The 18935-nt window shown below is 36.8% G+C and overlaps 1 protein-coding gene across 1 annotated transcript; it reads right to left on the reverse strand.

Annotated features, from left to right (window-relative positions):
- Window positions 1-3115: 3115 nt before the first annotated feature.
- Window positions 3116-18820, reverse strand: CFAP96 (cilia and flagella associated protein 96). Its single transcript, XM_068969937.1, has 8 exons — window positions 18507-18820; window positions 13858-14043; window positions 12506-12725; window positions 10999-11136; window positions 10829-10904; window positions 9043-9222; window positions 4832-4998; window positions 3116-3250 (listed from the first exon to the last, which is right to left on the reverse strand). Exons 2-8 carry the CDS (start codon window positions 13955-13957, stop codon window positions 3202-3204), a joined length of 930 nt encoding a protein of 309 aa, XP_068826038.1. The 5' UTR covers window positions 13958-14043; window positions 18507-18820; the 3' UTR covers window positions 3116-3201.
- Window positions 18821-18935: the final 115 nt, after the last annotated feature.

Raw genomic sequence — 18935 nt, forward strand, 5'->3', positions numbered from 1 at the left:
ATTTCTGAAAACAATATTTCAAAATCTTTCATCCGGGTACTTTTTTCAACAAAAAGCTTTAAATTTACCTCCACATATGATCACAATTACCTTATAATTGGGCTAATTTTTTAATTAGAAATTGGAATTAGGTATATATTCTCATGCTGTCAAGAACTATAAACACCTTGAAACTTTATCCAGTTTGTAAGCTAATAATGTGTTATAGCCTGACGCAGTGTTGTGAGTTCCAGTGGAAGACATGAGAATCCTGGATCAGAGACAAAGGAGCTTGTTGCTCACAGCAACAGCAGTAGGCAGAGTAACAGCACTTTCCCATGGGTTCTTCCAATTCCGACAGGCAACATGAAAAAAGTCACACAGTAGTTATTACAAGAGAGAACTCTGAGCTTTTCCTTTAAATACAATAATAGGTCAAATAGCCATTTTAATGTCTTTATTTGCTAATTCCATCTTCTCTACCATTATGGGGTTCATTTCTATTGACTGATTTTTCTCCCCGGTTGTGAGTTACATTTTCCTGCTTCCTGGCACGTCTAGTAGTTGTGTTTTGTTTTTGTTTTTAAACTGGAAGATGGATTTTTTTTTTAATAATTGTATTTACTTGTTTATTTTTGGCCGCGCTGGGTCTTTGTTGCTGCGCAGGCTTTTCTCCAGCTGCGGTGTGCAGGCAACCCTGGCAGGTAGGCTTCAGCAGTTGCTGCTCACGGGCTCTAGGGCACAGGCTCAGTAGTTGTGACACACACAGGCTTAGTAGCTCCATGGCATGTGAGATCTTCCCGGATCAGAGTGCAAAACTGTGTCTCCTGTATTGCCAGGTGGATTCTTCATCACTGAGCCACCAGCGAAACCAGGATTTTTGTGAATTTTCCATTGTTCAGCATCTGAATGTGGTGTCTTCCTTCACAGATTGTTGGACCTGGTTGTGCTGGGTTGTGCTTACTTCTGTTGGAACTGGTTGTACTTACTTCTCTTTCAGTCAGATCCTTTGGAGCCTGGTTTTTTAGACTTTCATTAGGGTAGGTGCAGAGTAGCCTCTAGCCTACCCTAGCAGCTCTGGAGCCACCGCCAAATGCAGAGGTGGGAACACCCTAGCCTTGGCTTGTTTGGTGACATTTATCACTATGTAACTAAATGAATTTTTATTCATTTATGTTTACCCGGAAAAAGCTTAGCTACTCTGAGACAAACGTATTCCCCTCTGAGGCTCATGATACCCCTGATACTGTCTTTGAGATGTTCATTCCACACTGTCCTTTGGATAAGAAATAAAAATCTCAAATATTCCTTTAGAAAACATTTTTCAGTTTTCTTTAAAAATTTATTCTTTTAGAAAAAAAGTAAACAGTGATGAGGCATGAAATAAAAATACACATTTAACAACCGGAAAACTTCTCTGTACCCTCTGAATCCCTTCAAAAGTCACATGTGTATCTGGATTGACCAGGCTTCTCCACCACTGGAAAAAACTGGGTCTTGAAGCAGAGCACTGCAGTCTCTACACATTCTGATTTTCAGCTCTGGGAGGCCTAGAATGGCAGAGGGATGAGTACTAAGAAAAAAACCATGAATCAAAAATAACTCCCCCAACACATTGTACTAATCAGTTCAGTTCAGTCGCTCAGTCGTATCTGACTCTTTGCGACCCCATGGACTGCAGCATGCCAGGCTTCCCTGTCTATCACCAACTCCCGGAGCTTACCCAAACTCATGTTCATCAAGTCAGTGATGCCATCCAACCATCTCATCCTCTGTCCTCCCCTCTCTTCCTGCGTTCAGTCTTTCCCAGCATTAGGGTCTTTTCAAATGAGTCAGTTCTTCACATCAGGTGGCCAAAGTATTGGGGCTTCAGCTTCAGCATCAGTCCTTCCAAAGAATATTCAGGACTGATTTCCTTTAGGATGGACTGGTTTGGCCTCCTTGCAGTCCAAGGAACTCTCAAGAGTCTTCTCCAACACCACAGTTTAATTAATAGATACTGTAAACTTCCCTTTTAAATACCACCACTACCCCACCCCAACTGAATGAGAACTATTGAGAGATACCTCACTATGAATTACAGGAATGTATGTAAATCATAACTTTTGAGAACAGATTTTTTTTAAAGTGATAGGGCCAGTGAAGAGGTAACATGGGAAGGAAGAGGATAAGACCTAGAGAGGCAGCTACAGAGAATGAGAGAACACAAGGACCAACTTCATCCATCTTGAAACCTGGCCATTTTTTATAAGATACTGAACTGAAAGTGCATTCCACAGTCTCTCATCTCCCACACACACCCTAGACCCTCACCAACCCTGCTCAGCCTGGGGCTGCCACCGGCAGATCTGACGCTTTACACGGGATATACATAGAAGGCACCATACCATATTAACTGAGCTATCTGCCTCACTATACAACGTATGTATATGAGAATCTATTAAATAAGATTGGATCAGTACTTCCCTGATGTTAAGAATGCTTTAATGGACCAAGACACTTGGATAGCTGTCAATTCAACCTCCAGATACCTCCAAGAAGGAACAGCAAATTAAGAATTTACTGTAAAGCAACTATACTCCAATAAAAATTAATCTTAAATCAAGCTATAACTTGATTTAGGATAATATTTGTGATAATGTAAAAAAAAGATATTTCAATAAACTCAAAATACTAAACAAATGATAAACTTCTGAACAGTCAGATACTTTTTTCCTTTGCTTTAAACATATGTGCTAGAGCATCATAGAATTTTCTCAAATCTGTTCTCTGGATAGCCAGAAACCACACTCCTCCCTACCCCACACAAAAACCAACCAGAAAAGCAATAATACTTAATAGAAAAATAAGCATTCATTGTCCACGTTCTACCCCTCCAGTCCCCATTTTCATCCCTACCCTCCAACTCGGCAATATTTTTAATGTTAGGAGCAAAATATGTCAAATGAAAGAGTACACTTTGAGATCTTATAACAGTTTCAAACATTCCTAAACATCTCCTCAGAAACACAGATCAAGAAACAGAGCAATTATTAACAAATATTAGTCATTTATTGATATAATAGTATGAAAAGAAGGAAAAGCATTAGAGTCTCAGCCTTAAATTTCTTCTAAATGTTTGAGCTATTTGCTCCACACATCTTACATATTTTTTCAGATAATGAGCACTTGGTAGTATATTTTTGGTAGTCATGACCTGTAAGGTTATTTGTCTTTCAGATGCTAATAGGACTGTACTGAAGCAGTCTTGTAGTTCTTCGTATTTAGTGCCCTAAAATTGGAAAATAAATGCATATTTAATTTGATAGGTACAGGTAATAGATCTGTATATTCTTGTAAAAAAAAAATTTTGCAATTAATAGTTAACAATCCAAACAAAACCAAACTTTCTCACTAAAGAAAAAGCTTCATGTATATCAGATATACTTTTAAAATGTAATTTAAGAGGAAAAACTGGTTTATGAGACCAATTTGAAATACTACTTCTCAGAGTTTTAAAATTAGGCTAAAAGAAGCTATAATTTGATTTAGGATAATATTTGTGATAATGTAAAAAAAAGATATTTCAATAAACTCAAAATACTAAACAAATGATAAACTTCTAAACAGTCAGATACTTTTTTCCTTTGCTTTAAACATATGTGCTAGAGCATCATAGAATTTTCTCAAATCTGTTCTCTGGATAGCCAGAAAACTTGAAACCACACTCCTCCCCACCCCACACAAAATTCCATTTATTTGAGTGTGAGTGTGCTGAGGAAAATTCTAACTTTACTGTCAGTTCGGTTGTCAAAGGATAAAGGTCAAAGGACATGGAAAAAAGGCTCCACATCTTTGTTTCCCAAATGAATCCTCTACCAACTAGCCTGCAAAAAAATATTCCTATACACAACAGTTAAACTATATAAATAATGAAGGGGCAGCCTTACTTTCGTGATTATAATAATGATGTTTGTACAATCACTATCCACAAGTAATAAAGATGTACTAGTGTTTCTACAAAAGGCATATTAATTTGATGTCCTTTTCCTAATCCATCGTATGATTACAATTAAGTTAGAAATATGTAAGTTAGTCAAATTGGCATTAAAACTTTTTCAGTGTATAGGCAGAAAGGGAATCAAATGAATTCTTAGTAATTATGATCTTTCACATATAACAAAAGAATGACAGGCTGTCCTTTTCTAAATTATATTCTGAACTTCTAAGAACTTTTCAGTTTTGAGAGTGCTCAAAACCTAGGAAAGATTCAAGTTTTATGATACATGAATAATATATACTTTTCCTCGAAGTATTTTTAATTAATCAGAATATTTCCAGTTCTCATAGAGGGTTATTTAAAAGTTTAAGACAGAATAAGTATCATTAAGAGTCCACACAATTACTGAGAGTCTGGGGCCTATACAGAGATAATAATTTAATGAGTCAAAAGATCCTTTTAAGAAACAGACAATGTTAATATGTACTACTAAGTGAAATATATATATGCATGCTAAGTCACTTCAGTCGTATCCAACTCTTTGTGACCCTATGGACTGTAGCCCACCAGGCTCCTCTGTTCATGGGATTCTCCAGGCAAGACTACTGGAGTAGGTTGCCATTTCCTTCTCCAGGGGATCTTCCCAACCCAAGGATTGAACCTTTGTCTGTTTGGTACAGATAAATTAAGCTTTTTCAGTTGAGAATTTCAGAAGATGGGAAAGAACTTCTATAGGGGAGGGCAGGTATAAAGAAGAAGCTGAGATTTCTACAGTCACCCAGATTTGTCAACTTTTGAAAGTGTATGTAAATAAAAGATATTACTCTGAAGAAATCCAAAAGCTGGAAATAATTTATGAGCTAACATTACCACCTTTTGACATTCAAAGCCATTATACTTTCAACTGGTCTGCTTTTTGGTCCACTTGGTGGATGGAAAACCTTAGCACTTTTGCTGGATGGGCTTTTCAATTTAACCACGTAAGGGTCAGCAGAATGTGAAGGGTAAGGATCAAATGTTCCTGCCTTCATTCCACCAGCCTACAAGTAAAAATGAGACAGTTTAATGTGGTTCTGTCAAAATGCTTCTAACAAAAATTAGATGTGAAAAAGGTCATACATATTTGTGTATTGTACATGGAGCTGGTTTTACATTTAAAGAAAACTGTTTATTCTGTTTAATTCAAATACCAACAAAGGGTCTTCCTACCACCAATGTTATGGGTTAAGACACTATAATTCCAAAAGTTCTCTATTAAAATGCATATAGTTATAAGAAAGTAATATTCTCAACTATTGCCAACAGTTAATATACTAGTGAGTTTATCAGATCAGGCTATGAACTACACAGGATGTGAGTCCATTCCTGAGGGAGTGAGACCCAGGTCACATGTATTTTGATACAGGAAGAAGTTAGGGTTCAGAACCAGAGGACGAGAGATGAGGCCAAAGGTAAGGTTTATCCAAAAGGAAGCCTGGCACAACACGAATTCAGTAAACATCAGTAAATGATGGGGAAGATATTGAAAAAAAGTTTTTAATAAAAATAAAGGAATAGTACATAGAAAAAGAGAGTGAGAGGCAAACATAATCCACAATCAGTCCTCCACACCAGCAAGGTCTGCATCCTCAGATTCATCCAATCTCAGGGTGAAAATATTTTTTAAATGAAGAATTCCAGAAAGTTCCCCAAAATAAAAATTGAACTTGACATGCACAGGAAACTATTTACATAGCATTTGCATTGTATTAGATATTGTAGGTAGTCTAGAGATGATTTATATTATACAGGAGGATGTGCAAAGGTTACATGCAAATACTAGGCCATTTTATGTTAAGGGACCTGAGCATCCTTGAATTTTGGTATTCTAGGGGTAGGGGGCAGTGGTCTTGAAACCAATCCCCCATTGATACTGAGGAATAACTGTACCATACATTGTACTTTTCTTATAATCTATTAAGAGAAGTCAATCATTTTTGACCTATATGCAAAACAAACATTTGCTTTGACTTTTTAAACTGATACATATCAACAGGATTTTCATCATATATGGTCACCAAGAAAACTCTATTCAATTACAATAATCCATTTAATTAGTCATCCTTTCTCTTTCAGTGTCTAAGCCAGATATATAAGAAAACGTGATTTATTTGAAAGATATAGTTGTAATTTTTCAAGTTATCAAGATTGAGACATATGGATTAGTTTAAAAGCAATAAATAATAAGATTCTAAAGAAAATACAATTGATTAATTAACTGATGTAAAAGCAAAACAGATGAATAGAAAATAGAAAAATATATATGGTAAGTAAACCAACTCACCAGATGATGCTTATAAAATTAACAGATAAATCTACATTATAAAGATTGAGAAGCAGGTAGAAGAAACCTATACATATATGGAATATCAAAAACTGTAAGATAAATATTTTTTTACACCTCTACATTGACAAATTTGAAAACCTGAATTAAATGAATGGTTCTCAAAGAAAAATATTGTCAAAGTGACTCAAAGAGAGGACATCTACAGAAAATAGATGGACATCATGTAAGAAATTAAGCTCAGAACACTTACTATGAGAAGTCTTTTAAATTTTCAAGGAAAAGATATATTTGATGCTATTAAACTCTTATTTTAAGATGCTAGCATCTACTTATATCAAAATAGAACAAGGAATGTAAAAATATAGACCAGTCACAACACTTATAATAACTGATGCAAAAATACTTAATAAAATATTAGCAAATAAAACACAGTATTACACTTAAAGATTAATACAACACAGTCAAGTGAGAATCATTTCAAGAAATCTATTATTTTTACTCACCTTATAATAAGTTAATGGAGAAAAACAAGATGGTCTAGATAGATTATACCAAAACATTCAACATAATTCTACAAACATTCCTGATTTAGTCTTATTTATTTAAACATGAACGCTAGAGGTATTCCCATGATCCCCATATCATGTCTAAACATTGGGCACAAGCATGACATGAGAGAGAGAAATATTGGCAAGGAAGGAGCAAAATTATTTGCAGATAATATAATCATATATCTAAAGATCCAAAGAGAATCAATGAAATACCTATTAGAATATAAAATTTAATAAAGTGCCAGTTACTTTAAAAAAAAATCAGATGTTTTAATAAGAGCAAATAATATAAGTGGATTGATAGGGAAAAGAAACTATTGACCAGGACCTTAAAATAAGAATAAATATGATACATAAATCTATGTGAAACAAAATATAAAAATCTATAAGACAAATAAAGGTTTCTGTAAGTAGCTTAATTCTAGATAAGAAGATTCAAAGTATAAAAATGCTAATACAAGCTAAAATCTAAAGATCTCATTTTAGAGCAAAACACCAAAGGTCTTTTTTCCCCAGAACTTCACAAAATAATTCCAAAGTTCTAAATAATAACTACTGGGAAACAGTCATATAAATAAGAAACTAGACCACCCAATATTAAAATGCAATAATAATTAAAAATAGTTTGGTACTGGTAGAAATAAACATCAATTAAATAGAATGAAAATTCAGGGGAAAAAACACTAAAAATGGGAATTTTGATTTGATAAAGTGGCATTTCAAAACAGGGGTGTTAATTATTCTATCTGTGAGATCAGGAACAATTGGCTCTTTAAAAAAAATTTTAAGTCTCAGTATAATAAGCTGCACCCATTTTAAGTTTACAGATTCTGTGAGTTTTGACAGATGTGATTTTTCCAGTAGTCATGTATGGATGTGAGAAATGGACTATAAAGAAAGCTGAGTGCTGAAGAATTGATGCTTTTGAACTGTGGTGTTGGAGAAGACTCTTGAGAGTCCCTTGGACTGCAAGGAGATCCAACCAGTCCATCCTAAAGGAGATCAGGGCTGGTGTTCATTGGAAGGACTGATGCTGAAGCTGAAACTCCAATATTTTGGCTGCCTGATGTGAAGAGCTGACTCATTTGAAAAGACCCTGATGCTGGGAAAGATTGAGGGCAGGAGGAGAAGGGGACAACAGAGGATGAGATGGTTGGATGGCATCACTGACTCAATGGACATGAGTTTGGGTAAACTTCAGGAGTTGGTGATGGACAGGAAGGCCTGGCATGCTGCAGTCCATGCGGTTGCAAAGAGTCAGACATGACTGAGTGACTGAACTGACTGACTGATACACCCTTGAAACCACAAAGGCAATCAAGATATGGAACATATCCTCCCCTCAAAGCATCCTTCTGTCCATAAAACTGAATTTTGAAAAAGATAAACCTGGATCCTTACCTTGTTCTTTCCATCAAAATATATTCCAGATGAAAATTTAAATGCAAAAGGATAAGACTAGTTAAGAAATCAAGAATGCATATTTCACTAATGTTGCTGGGAAGGAAAGTCATTCTGAGAATGACATAAACTCAGCACAGAGGACTCATAAAATCATTATTTTATATGATTTTATCATTATAAAGTTTATATTTTATAATGATAAATCATTATTGCTATTTCTGAATAGCACAGAATACTATAACCAAAGTCAAAGATTCAATAGACTAGAAAAATTATTTTCAACACAAATAAAACAATATCCTTAATATATGAAAAGATCTTACAGATCAATATAAAAAAGACAAACGTCTTAATAGAACATTTGCAAGTAAAAGGAACACACAATTCACCAAAAAAAAAAAAACTAAGGTATAAACTAAGTCTATAAACTATAAGGGAGATTTTTATTTTTATTCACACTTGTAAACCTCAGCAGAAGGAAGACAGTTCATTTTAATCACCCTTCAAAAACTAAAGATGGTCTGACTTTTTATGGTTTTGAGAAAAACTATACCTAAGATCTAGACAGGTGCTTAGAAAATTCATTGTAAATTAAAATACTTTAGAGATGAGTAATAATTATTTCATAAGGGCATCATTATTCCTTATGGTATCCACATTCTATGACTTCATAATTTCATCAAAACAGGTTTCATGATTCATGGCAAGAATATAAACAAATGGGAAATAAAATAATATGACATCAAGAGGCAACATTTCTTTATGATGCTTAACATTTTTTCATTCTAAAAAATTTAACTTACCTTTTTACCAGGAGAAGAGGGCTTAAAAGGTTTTCCAACTGTTTCTTTCTTCTCTGCTTTTTTAATTGGTGGTAAAGGTTTGTCAGACATGTAAGGATTGGTATCAAAATATTCCCTTGGGTAAAGATTTAATTTGAAAGCTGTCCCTTTAAGTAAACGATGATGTTCTTCATTCTCTTTCTGTAAATTAAGGAGTTTGAAATTACATTAGGTAGCAAAAATTACTCAACACTGAAAGTAACGTAAAGTTAATTTAACTTAAAATTTTAATATAAGCGTGCAGATTTTTTAAGTATATACTTCTGGGTTTACTTTTTTGAAACATTCCTTTGCTATGTTCTGTTTTTATGATACAAAAGATATGCTTGCTTAGGAAGAAGCACAGCTATGATTGTTCATCTTGAATATAAATTTATTTGATGTATATAGATATATCACTTGAGCAAATCTTTATTAACTATCTATAATATGATATAATACATTAAAAAAGTCAGTTTCTAGTTCAAACCCTAACTCCTTCCCGCTTTCTAGCATTTCCCAGGGACACTGGGAAAATTACTGACCCTTTTAGTGTCACATTTTCTTCAACTATAAATGACGATTATAACATCCCCCCGACCCTTAATGCTATGATAAAGATTAAATGCGATTATGTGTTCAAAGTACCTGGCATATGGTAGGCCTTCAAAGAAATGTCAGCTTTTCTCCTAAGAATAAGGAATACTTACTTTTTACATTACAACACTTTTATGTTACAATATTATTTTAGGAAATTCAGGGACATAAAATTTCTGACTTATGAATAGTAAGTTCTAAATGGAGAATGAAAGAGTTTTATTTTAAAGAGAGAAAAGTATCTTATATCCATAAACGTAGGATGAAAGACTAATTACTAAGCTATTGATAAAACTGCCTTGTATGTATTTATATATTAGGTATTAACATTCCTACAGAATATATTATTCTATTCTATGTAAAAAGTAGTTTACATAGAATCTTATATAAAGTGAAGAGTCCATACATAGAAACAAGAGATGACTATTTTCAAATGACCAAGGTTTCTGCTCAATTTAATAGAAAACTTTTCCTAGGTTTGGACACGCCCATTTGCAAAATTGGCCACTATTCTATCTCATGCGTGCATGCGTGCTAAGTCACTTCAGTCGTGTCTGACTCAGTGTGACCCTATGGATTATAGCCCACTAGGCTCCTCTGTCCATGGGGATTCTTCAGGCAAGAATACTGGAGTGGGTTGCCATGCCCTCCTCCATCTATCTCACTGCCATTTAAAGTCACCACAGCCAAAATTATTGAAGATTGCATGCTGAAAAAAAAACGAAAATTTAAAAACTTATATCCTTTTCTAGTCTCCACTTCTTCCCTTCTCCCCAATACTCTTCCATTCTGTTCACTCACCATAATGGCCTGATCAGCCCAAAAGGACTACCACTACTTTCTTAGGCACAAAATATTAGGGTGTATTGGGAATACAGCTAAGGATTAGGATACAATGCTTAGAATCAAAATAGAGAAGAGTTGATCAGGCCATGCTGACAGAAGTCTCACAGCTAGTTTAGAGAGATGGAAGATAAACTATAGCAGAAATTAAAGCTCATCCAGGGAATCTAAAATCAAAACGGTAAAATTATTACAATTCCTAAACATCAATCTGCCATTGCCAACATAATACAAATAGATAAAATAAACCCTAATTGGATCACAAGTGAATTCTCTAAGTCAACTAAATAAGAGAAAGAGTGAAATAAGTTACAAGAGATTCCTTTACCTTGTTATTTAGTTTTGCTGCATCATAGAGATCAGAAGAGTGTGAAAACTGCTTACCTATGGTAATATTTGCATAGCTAAGGAAGGAAAATAATGATGATGACTTCAGGGTTCAGAAATTAAATTTTTAAAATTCAAAACAAATGATATGAAAGTATTGAAATATCTTACCCATATCCAGTTCCTTTCTTTCCTGGGTTTGTGTATAAATTCTTTCCAGGTGGCTCATATTTGTCTTTGGGTTTAGACTGAGCACTGAAAAACGGGACTGGTCCCCCTATGGTTCCATAGTAACTTCCTAATCCACAGCTTAAATACAGTGTAACGAGAACAAAAAGAAGCAAGTTCAAATAGTGAACTTTGTGTTATATGTATTCTACCAAAATTTATAAAATATTATTGAAAGAGGAGCAAAATATACGCAGTAGATTTGACTTGCTTAACTTCAGTAAGAAAAAAAAAAACCTCTTGTTATTTTTTTAATCTAATTTTCCCTATTATTCAAAGTCAAAAATTCCATTTTAAATGTTCTACATAAACAAAGCTTTAGCAATCTCTAGGAGGTTAGAAGAGTTTACATTAGTTCAGTTAACCACAAGAATAAATAGACCCTTTGTGTGTTCTTCTGCTGTGTTTTTTCTAAAATTATTTTTTATTTAAGCATAGTTTATTGACAATATTATATTAGTTCCAGGGGATGGGAAAGTTGAACAGGAAAAGTTGTTATAAGGATAAAATACATATGTTACATGAAAAAGAAATAAAGTAGTAGCCCCAAAAATACATATTAGAATTTACATCTAAGAAGAAAAGTAAGAAACCAAAAAAAAGTAGTAATAATAATAATAAATAGTTCACACTTCTCCAAAGTGTACAAAGGTAGGAAAAGATAAAACTATAATAACAGAAAAGAAGACATTCTCTACTCTTAATAAAGACAATTTAACTTAGAAGATTGAAGCTTTACTAATCTCAAAATCACAAATAAGCACAAAATTATTTTTCAACCAATCCTCATCTATCATAAACTCTAGATTGAGAGTCCATGTTACTGAGTGTGAATTAACATCATATTATAAAACTCAGCTATAGTATATCACATAGATTATATGATTTTATCAGTTTAAGGATTTAAGGTTAAAAAAAAAAACTTATACTGACAATTTTTACAACTAAAATACTGTTAAGCCCCTACATGTAACTTCATCATGATTTTTAAACAATGTACCTTTGATAAATTATCCTTTTTACCCAAAAAAGATTTCTCCTAATTTCACATTTTTTATTTATACTTTTTTAAAGTTTTAAAAAGCAGAAAAAATAGTCAAGGCCACAGACATGATGACCCAAGGCAATTTTTTTTCTAGTCTGACTACTGCAAGATTTTCAACTAAAACTTATTTTCATTATTTAGTTGGCTTTATTAGTATAAATTGATAGAAAATAGTGACATAGATGACTAAAAATTTAATGTGACAATGAGAATCTACTTAATCAATTACCCTGCAACTTAAATCACCCAATACAACTGTCTCCATCTAAGACAAACTTAACCTAAAAGTTGCACTTTAAAAAATGAGTCATACAAAAGTCAGTCCTACAGAAAAATCAACAATTTAGGCTGCAGCAGAGAGAGTGATGCAGGAGACAGATTTAAGATTTTCTCCCCAATACTTACGGCTTTTTCTCTCCACTGCTGGGAAGGAAAGCTTTGCTTAGATTTTTTTTGGCTTCCTCCATCATGTACCGTCTCCTCACTTGATTTGGATTGACATAGCTTTCACCTTCAAAAATCCTTGCAAAATGGGGATCAAAATAACCTGCCTGGAGATTGGACATTTCTTTGGATCCCCCAGGTAGCATCTGTCTATTTTTGCTTGCAGCTTCATTAAAAGGTCCTTTAAAGATAAAATAGGAATATGACAATTTTGAGCTCACCATTAATAAAAGGAAATGAAAAATAATAGAAAACTTTCCTGATCCTTGCCACTAGAACACCAGGGCAACAGAGAAAAGTTTCAAAACATGATTTGAGCTGATGAGTTTTGAGCTCTTAAATGCTGTTTCAAAATGGTCACTGAAAGATCCATATCAAAGGCTTCACTGACAATAAGAACTAAGGCATTGCCATAAAACAGTTTAGTAATTAGATTGAGATTCTCTTAAACTCTGAATCTGAGAGCTGGAAGAGGCCTTACAGGTCACTGAATCCAATGCTCTCCCATAGGAAACTGTTTTGCATCTTGCCTTTTTAACAATTTATCTTAGAGATGTTCCATATCAGCGTATTCTTTTTTATTGTTTTATTTATGACTTCTAAAAAACTCAGCATATTCTTTTTTATTGTTTTATTTATGACTTCTAAAAATCTCTCAGGTATTTATTTGGCACTTCATTTTCAAGAAAGTGATCGTGGATGGCCATTTTAGATGTAAATGTAAACGCTATTTGTATAGTAGAGTGTCCCAACTAAGGGGAAAAAAAAAAAGCCAACGGTTCAGTCCCTTCATGGCTGTGATTCCCTTTTTGGGCTTTCCAGGAGGGGTGCCAGTGGTAAAGAGTCTGCCTGCCAATGCAGGAGCGACAGGGCATTGGGGCGATTCCTGGGTCCAGAAGATTCCGTGGAAAAGGAAATGGCAACTCACTCTAGTATTCTTGTCTGAGAAATCCCACAGACAGAGGAGCCTGGAGGGCTACAGTCCATGGGCTTGCAAAAGAGTCGAACACAACCTAGCGACTAGACAACAAACAAAATATTCTGGGAGAAAACTGCCATGCACCTTGAGAATAAAATACAAATAACCTATGAGGAGAATATATGAAGATAGGATAGTCCAAGAAAACGAGCTTCCTGATCTAGCTTAAAAAAGTTATCTCTTACCGATAGTGAAATTTCACAGGTATTTTCAACTTTATACCTAAAGCTTTAAAATACAGACCATTCAAAAAGATCATTTAACAAACATTCAAATCAAAATTTTATAGAGGGAACATCCACTCAGGCTGTAAAGAAAACCAAATTATACTTACGATTAAACTGTGACACATATTTATCCCCCACAGTGATATATTCCATCTCACTGAAGAGGCCAATCCTCTCCATGTCAGTCTTCCCTTCTTCCACAGGCATGGCTGCTCCCTGTTGGCCGTGTGCTCTATGTTGGTGACTTCAGCGGGTTTCTTAGTGCTACTTCTATAGCAAAATTCTACTCCACACTGAAAAATACAGGAGAAAATGTAGGGAAAATGTGATTCTAACTTTCAGTCCCAAATAGTTTCAGTCTGAGAGTTAACATGCACATAGTTACATCATAAAACAATAGTCCCAAGCTATATATGGGGAAAGAATCTACTTTGTGGGGCTGAGGGGGAATAATGGAGATTCAAAATTATCACCATGAACTCTCCCCTTGAGTCTCCAGCTGAAATATCCACAAATTACAAAGGAATGTTTATCTGTGGCACTGCCATTCATCTGTCACAAACAGTAATATTATGACGGTACAGTTCAGTTCAGTTCAGTCACTCAGTCGTGTCTGACTCTTTGTGACCCCATGAATCGCAGCATGCCAGGCCTCCCTGTCCATCACCATTTCCCAGAGTTCACTCAGACTCACGTCCATCGAGTCTGTGATACCATCCAGCCATCTCATCCTCGGTCGCCCCCTTCTCCTCCTGCCCCCAATCCCTCCCAGCATCAGAGTCTTTTCCAATGAGTCAATTATTCTCATGAGGTGGTCAAAGTACTGGAGTTTCAGCTTTAGCATCATTCCTTCCAAAGAAATCCCAGGGTTGGATCTCCTTGCAGTCCAAGGGACTCTCAAGAGTCTTCTCCAACACCACAGTTCAAAAGCATCAATTTCTTCAGCACTCAGCCTTCTTCACAGTCCAACTCTCACATCCATACATGACCACTGGAAAAACCATAGCCTTGACTGGACGGACCTTAGTCGGCAAAGTAATGTCTCTGCTTTTGAATATGCTATCTAGGTTGGTCATAACTTTTCTTCCAAGGAGAAAGCGTCTTTTAATTTCATGGCTGAAATCACCATCTGCAGTGATTTTGGAGCACAAAAAAATAAAGTCTGACACTGTTTCCACTGTTTCCCCATCTATTTTCCCATGAAGTGATGGGACCAGATGCCATGATCTTTGTTTTCTGAATATTGAGCTTTAAGTCAACTTTTTCACTCTCCTCTTTCACTTTCATCAAGAGGCTTTTCAGTTCCTCTTCACTTTGTGCCATAAGGGTGGTGTCATCTGCATATCTGAGGGTATTGATATTTCTCCCAGCAATCTTGATTCCAGCTTGTGTTTCTTCCAGTCCAGCGTTTCTCATGATGTACTCTGCATATAAGTTAAATAAGCAGGGTGACAATATACAGCCTTGACGTACTCCTTTTCCTATTTGGAACCAGTCCGTTGTTCCATGTCCAGTTGTAACTGTTGCTTCCTGACCCGCATACAGATTTCTCAAGAGGCAGGTTAGGTGGTCTGGTATTCCCCTCTCTTTCAGAATTTTCCACAGTTTATTGTGATCCATACAGTCAAAGGCTTTGGCATAGTCAATAAAGCAGAAATAGATGTTTTTCTGAAACTCTTCTGCTTTTTCCATGATCCAGTGGATGTTGGCAATTTGATCTCTGGTTCCTCTGCCTTTTCTAAATCCAGCTTGAACATCAGGGAGTTCATCGTTCATGTATTGCTGAAGCCTGGCTTGGAGAATTTTAAGCATTACTTCACTAGCATGTGAGATGAGTACAATTGTGCAGTAGTTTGAGCATTCTTTGGCATTGCCTTTCTTTGGGATTGGAATGAAAACTGACCTTTTCCAGTCCTGTGGCCACTGCTGAGTTTTCCAAATTTGCTGGCATGCTGAGTGCAGCACTTTCACAGCATCATCTTTTAGGATTTGAAACAGCTCAACTGGAATTCCATCACCTCCACTAGCTTTGTTCGTAGTGATGCTTTTTAAGGCCTACTTGACTTCACTTTCCAAGATGTCTGGCTCTAGATTAGTGATCACATCATCATGATTATCTGGGTTGTGAAGATCCTTTTTGCACAGTTCTTCCATGTATTCTTGCCACCTCTTCTTAGTATCTTCTGCTTCTGTTAGGTCCATACCATTTCTGTCCTTTATCGAGCCCATCTTTGCATGAAATGTTCCCTTGGTATCTCTAATTTTCTTGAAGAGATCTCTAGTCTTTCCCATTCTGTTCTTTTCCTCTATTTCTTTGCATTGATTGCTGAAGAAGGTTTTCTTATCTCTTCTTATCTTTTCTTATCTCTTCTTGCTATTCTTTGGAACTCTGCATTCAGATGCTTATATCTTTCCTTTTCTCCTTTGCTTTTCGCCTCTCTTCTTTTCACAGCTATTTGTAAGGCCTCCCCAGACAGCCATTTTGCTTTTTTGCATTTCTTTTCCATGGGGATGGTCTTGATCCCTGTCTCCTGTACAATGTCCTCATTCCATAGTTCATCAGGCACTCTACAGTGTGGTATAATTACTGTATAAACAACATCCTTCTTTTGAGAAGTTCAAAGTTGACTGTAAGATCTTAATTATATAAGGCAGTCATTTTTAGTTTAAACCCTTCTATCTAAACATACTATATTGTCCCTTGTATTAAAAATTACAACTTACTTTTACAGAATGCACAACACACCTAGGGCATTACCCTATAATTCTTGAATTTTTTCAAGTTTAATGTATATAACAAATGTGCCACTTGGCGAAATCAGTTCACAATGGGGATAGATAGGAAGAGAGGACAACTGACTAAGCAAGATAAACACAAAGAAGAGCAAAACAAAAATCCACAAAGAATTCAGAGTATTTGTTAAAGAGCAGACTGCAACTATGAGTTCTTGAAATATCACTCTAAGTATGCAACTACATATTTGGATGTTTCCTTTAACTAGACACGTTCTAAAAAGTTGGACCAAAGAACTAAGAATGCTTGCCTCCATTTCTTGGTAATATTTTTGAAGCACCAACTAGATCTAGGTACTGGACACATAGGGTGATGAATAAAACAAACATTGGCTTACACTTCCCAGTTTATAATCCAAGACAAGAAACTTCTGCTTCGAATTTATAGCAAGCTGTTTCAATGACAGGATTGCCTATTTGAATCTGTGGCTCATCCTCTCCTCCTCCTTGCCATCCTACCTCTGATCACCTATGCTTTAAAACTAAACGTCAGTCAGTTGGAGGGCGCGAATTCGATTTGTTTCATGTTTCAAGGCTCCATCTCCACCACAACCTTAAAGCCTTCCTGTGCTGCTACAGGGGCTCAAATCCTTTAAATGGCTCATAAGGCCACTATCACCCTCACCTGTCACCATGGCAACCCCCTCCCTGGAACCTAAGCTCCAATTGCCTTTCAGTTCTCAAGTCAGCCTCTCCAACCACAGGACACTAGCACATGCTGTCTCACTTTCGCCAGGTACTTCACTGTGCCTACTCCATTCTTTCCTCAATAAATACTGATCCTTCTGATTAGCTCATTCTTCACTTCCTTAATTCACTTCATCATAGCACCATGCACTTCCCTCTCCAAGCCCTGATCATGGATGCTTATTTTATATTGGGTTATTTTACAGTCACCTTGTAGGGATCTTGAATTAACTGCTGTTTTCCCTCACTTGGTTTTTCCAGTGATCATGTATGGATGTGAGAGTTGGACTATAAAGAAAGCTAACCAGTGAAGAATTGATGCTTTTGAACTGTGGTGTTGGAGAGGACTCTTGCAAGGAAATCCAACCTGTCCATCCTAAAGGAGATCAGTCCTGGGTGTTCATAGGAAGGACTGATGTTGAGGCTCAAACTCCAATACTTTGGCCACCTGATGCGAAGAGCTGACTAACTGAAAAAGACCTGATGCTGGGAAAGATTGAGGGCTGGATGAGAAGGGGACAGCAGAGGATGAGATGGTTGGATGGCATCATCGACTCGATGGACATGGGTTTGGGTGGACTCCGGGAGTTGGTGATGGACAGGGAGGCCGGGCGTGCTGCGGTTCACTATTGAGCGACTGAACTGAACTGAACTGTGAAAAGTGAACGTGAAGTAGCTCAGTCGTGTCCGACTCTTTGCGACCCCATGGACGTTAGCCCACCAGGCTCCCCAGTCCATGGAATTTTCCAGGCAAGAGTACTGGAGTGGGTTGCCATTTCCTTCTCCAGAGGATCTTCCCAACCCAGGGATCGAACACGGGTTTCCCGCACTGCAGGCAGACGCTTTACCGTCCGGGGGGATCTTGAATTAACTGCTGTTTTCCCTCACTAAACTGTGGGCTCCAGTGTGACACAGAGGGAAGAAAGGAAAGGGAACAAAAGGAGAGTTTTTGCCTTGAATTTTTCCACTACTTAACTCTTCTTGAGCAGCATTGGCAAAATTTTTCATTCACTTATTTAACGTTTTGCAAAACCCTCCTCTGAGTAGGGCTTGCTGGTAGAAGTTATAAAACTGAGATTTTAAAAGGCATAGATACTGCTGTTAGAGAGCTTATACTCTTAGACAAGACAATAAAGTATAACATAGTGGAACACGGCAAGTACCCTTCCAAAGTTATGGATAAAGTGTCTTAGGGGATGAAGGAGGGACAGAAAACTTATGGGGAAAATGATGTCCCATTAGGGAAACGGAGGTTCAGGTATCTAAAAGACAGTACCTGATAGCTGCGAGTACCAAGTCACCTCGGAGAAGGGTACAAAGATCAGAGATCAGACTGTTTCAGCTTCAGTCCGAGCCAAGCTGCAAGAGCGACCAGCGCCACGAAGCTGCCCCCGCGCGAACGATTCCCGCGATGGACTTCGCCACGCAGCGGGTCCGCACGCTAGCCGAGCGGCGGAGACCTTCCACGCCGCGTTGCCCCGGCTACGGGAGAATCCATTCCGAGAACGAACGTAGAGGGAGGCTAGGTGGAGGGTTCGCATACGGTCGAGGAAGACACAGACAGAAAGACGCCAAGAGGATGCGGAGGACCTGCGTCCATCATTCGTTAGGACTTCCGCTCCCCGCCCCGTTGTCCCCCCGCGAGATCTGGAGTGGTGGTACGCCCCGTGACGCACGCCCCAGGGCATGTTGGGAACGGTAGTCG

The sequence above is a fragment of the Capricornis sumatraensis genome, chromosome 4 (assembly GCF_032405125.1).
Source record: "Capricornis sumatraensis isolate serow.1 chromosome 4, serow.2, whole genome shotgun sequence".
Classification (NCBI taxonomy): domain Eukaryota; kingdom Metazoa; phylum Chordata; class Mammalia; order Artiodactyla; family Bovidae; genus Capricornis; species Capricornis sumatraensis.

Coding starts and splice junctions, on each gene's coding strand:
- CFAP96 (XM_068969937.1), bottom strand. CDS start 13,957: ATGCCTGTGGAAGAAGGGAAGACTGACATGGAGAGGATTGGCCTCTTC. Junction 12,726..13,857: donor ATATGTGTCACAGTTTAATC/GTAAGTATAATT, acceptor TTATCTTTAAAG/GACCTTTTAATGAAGCTGCA. Junction 11,137..12,505: donor AGCAGTGGAGAGAAAAAGCC/GTAAGTATTGGG, acceptor ACTGTATTTAAG/CTGTGGATTAGGAAGTTACT.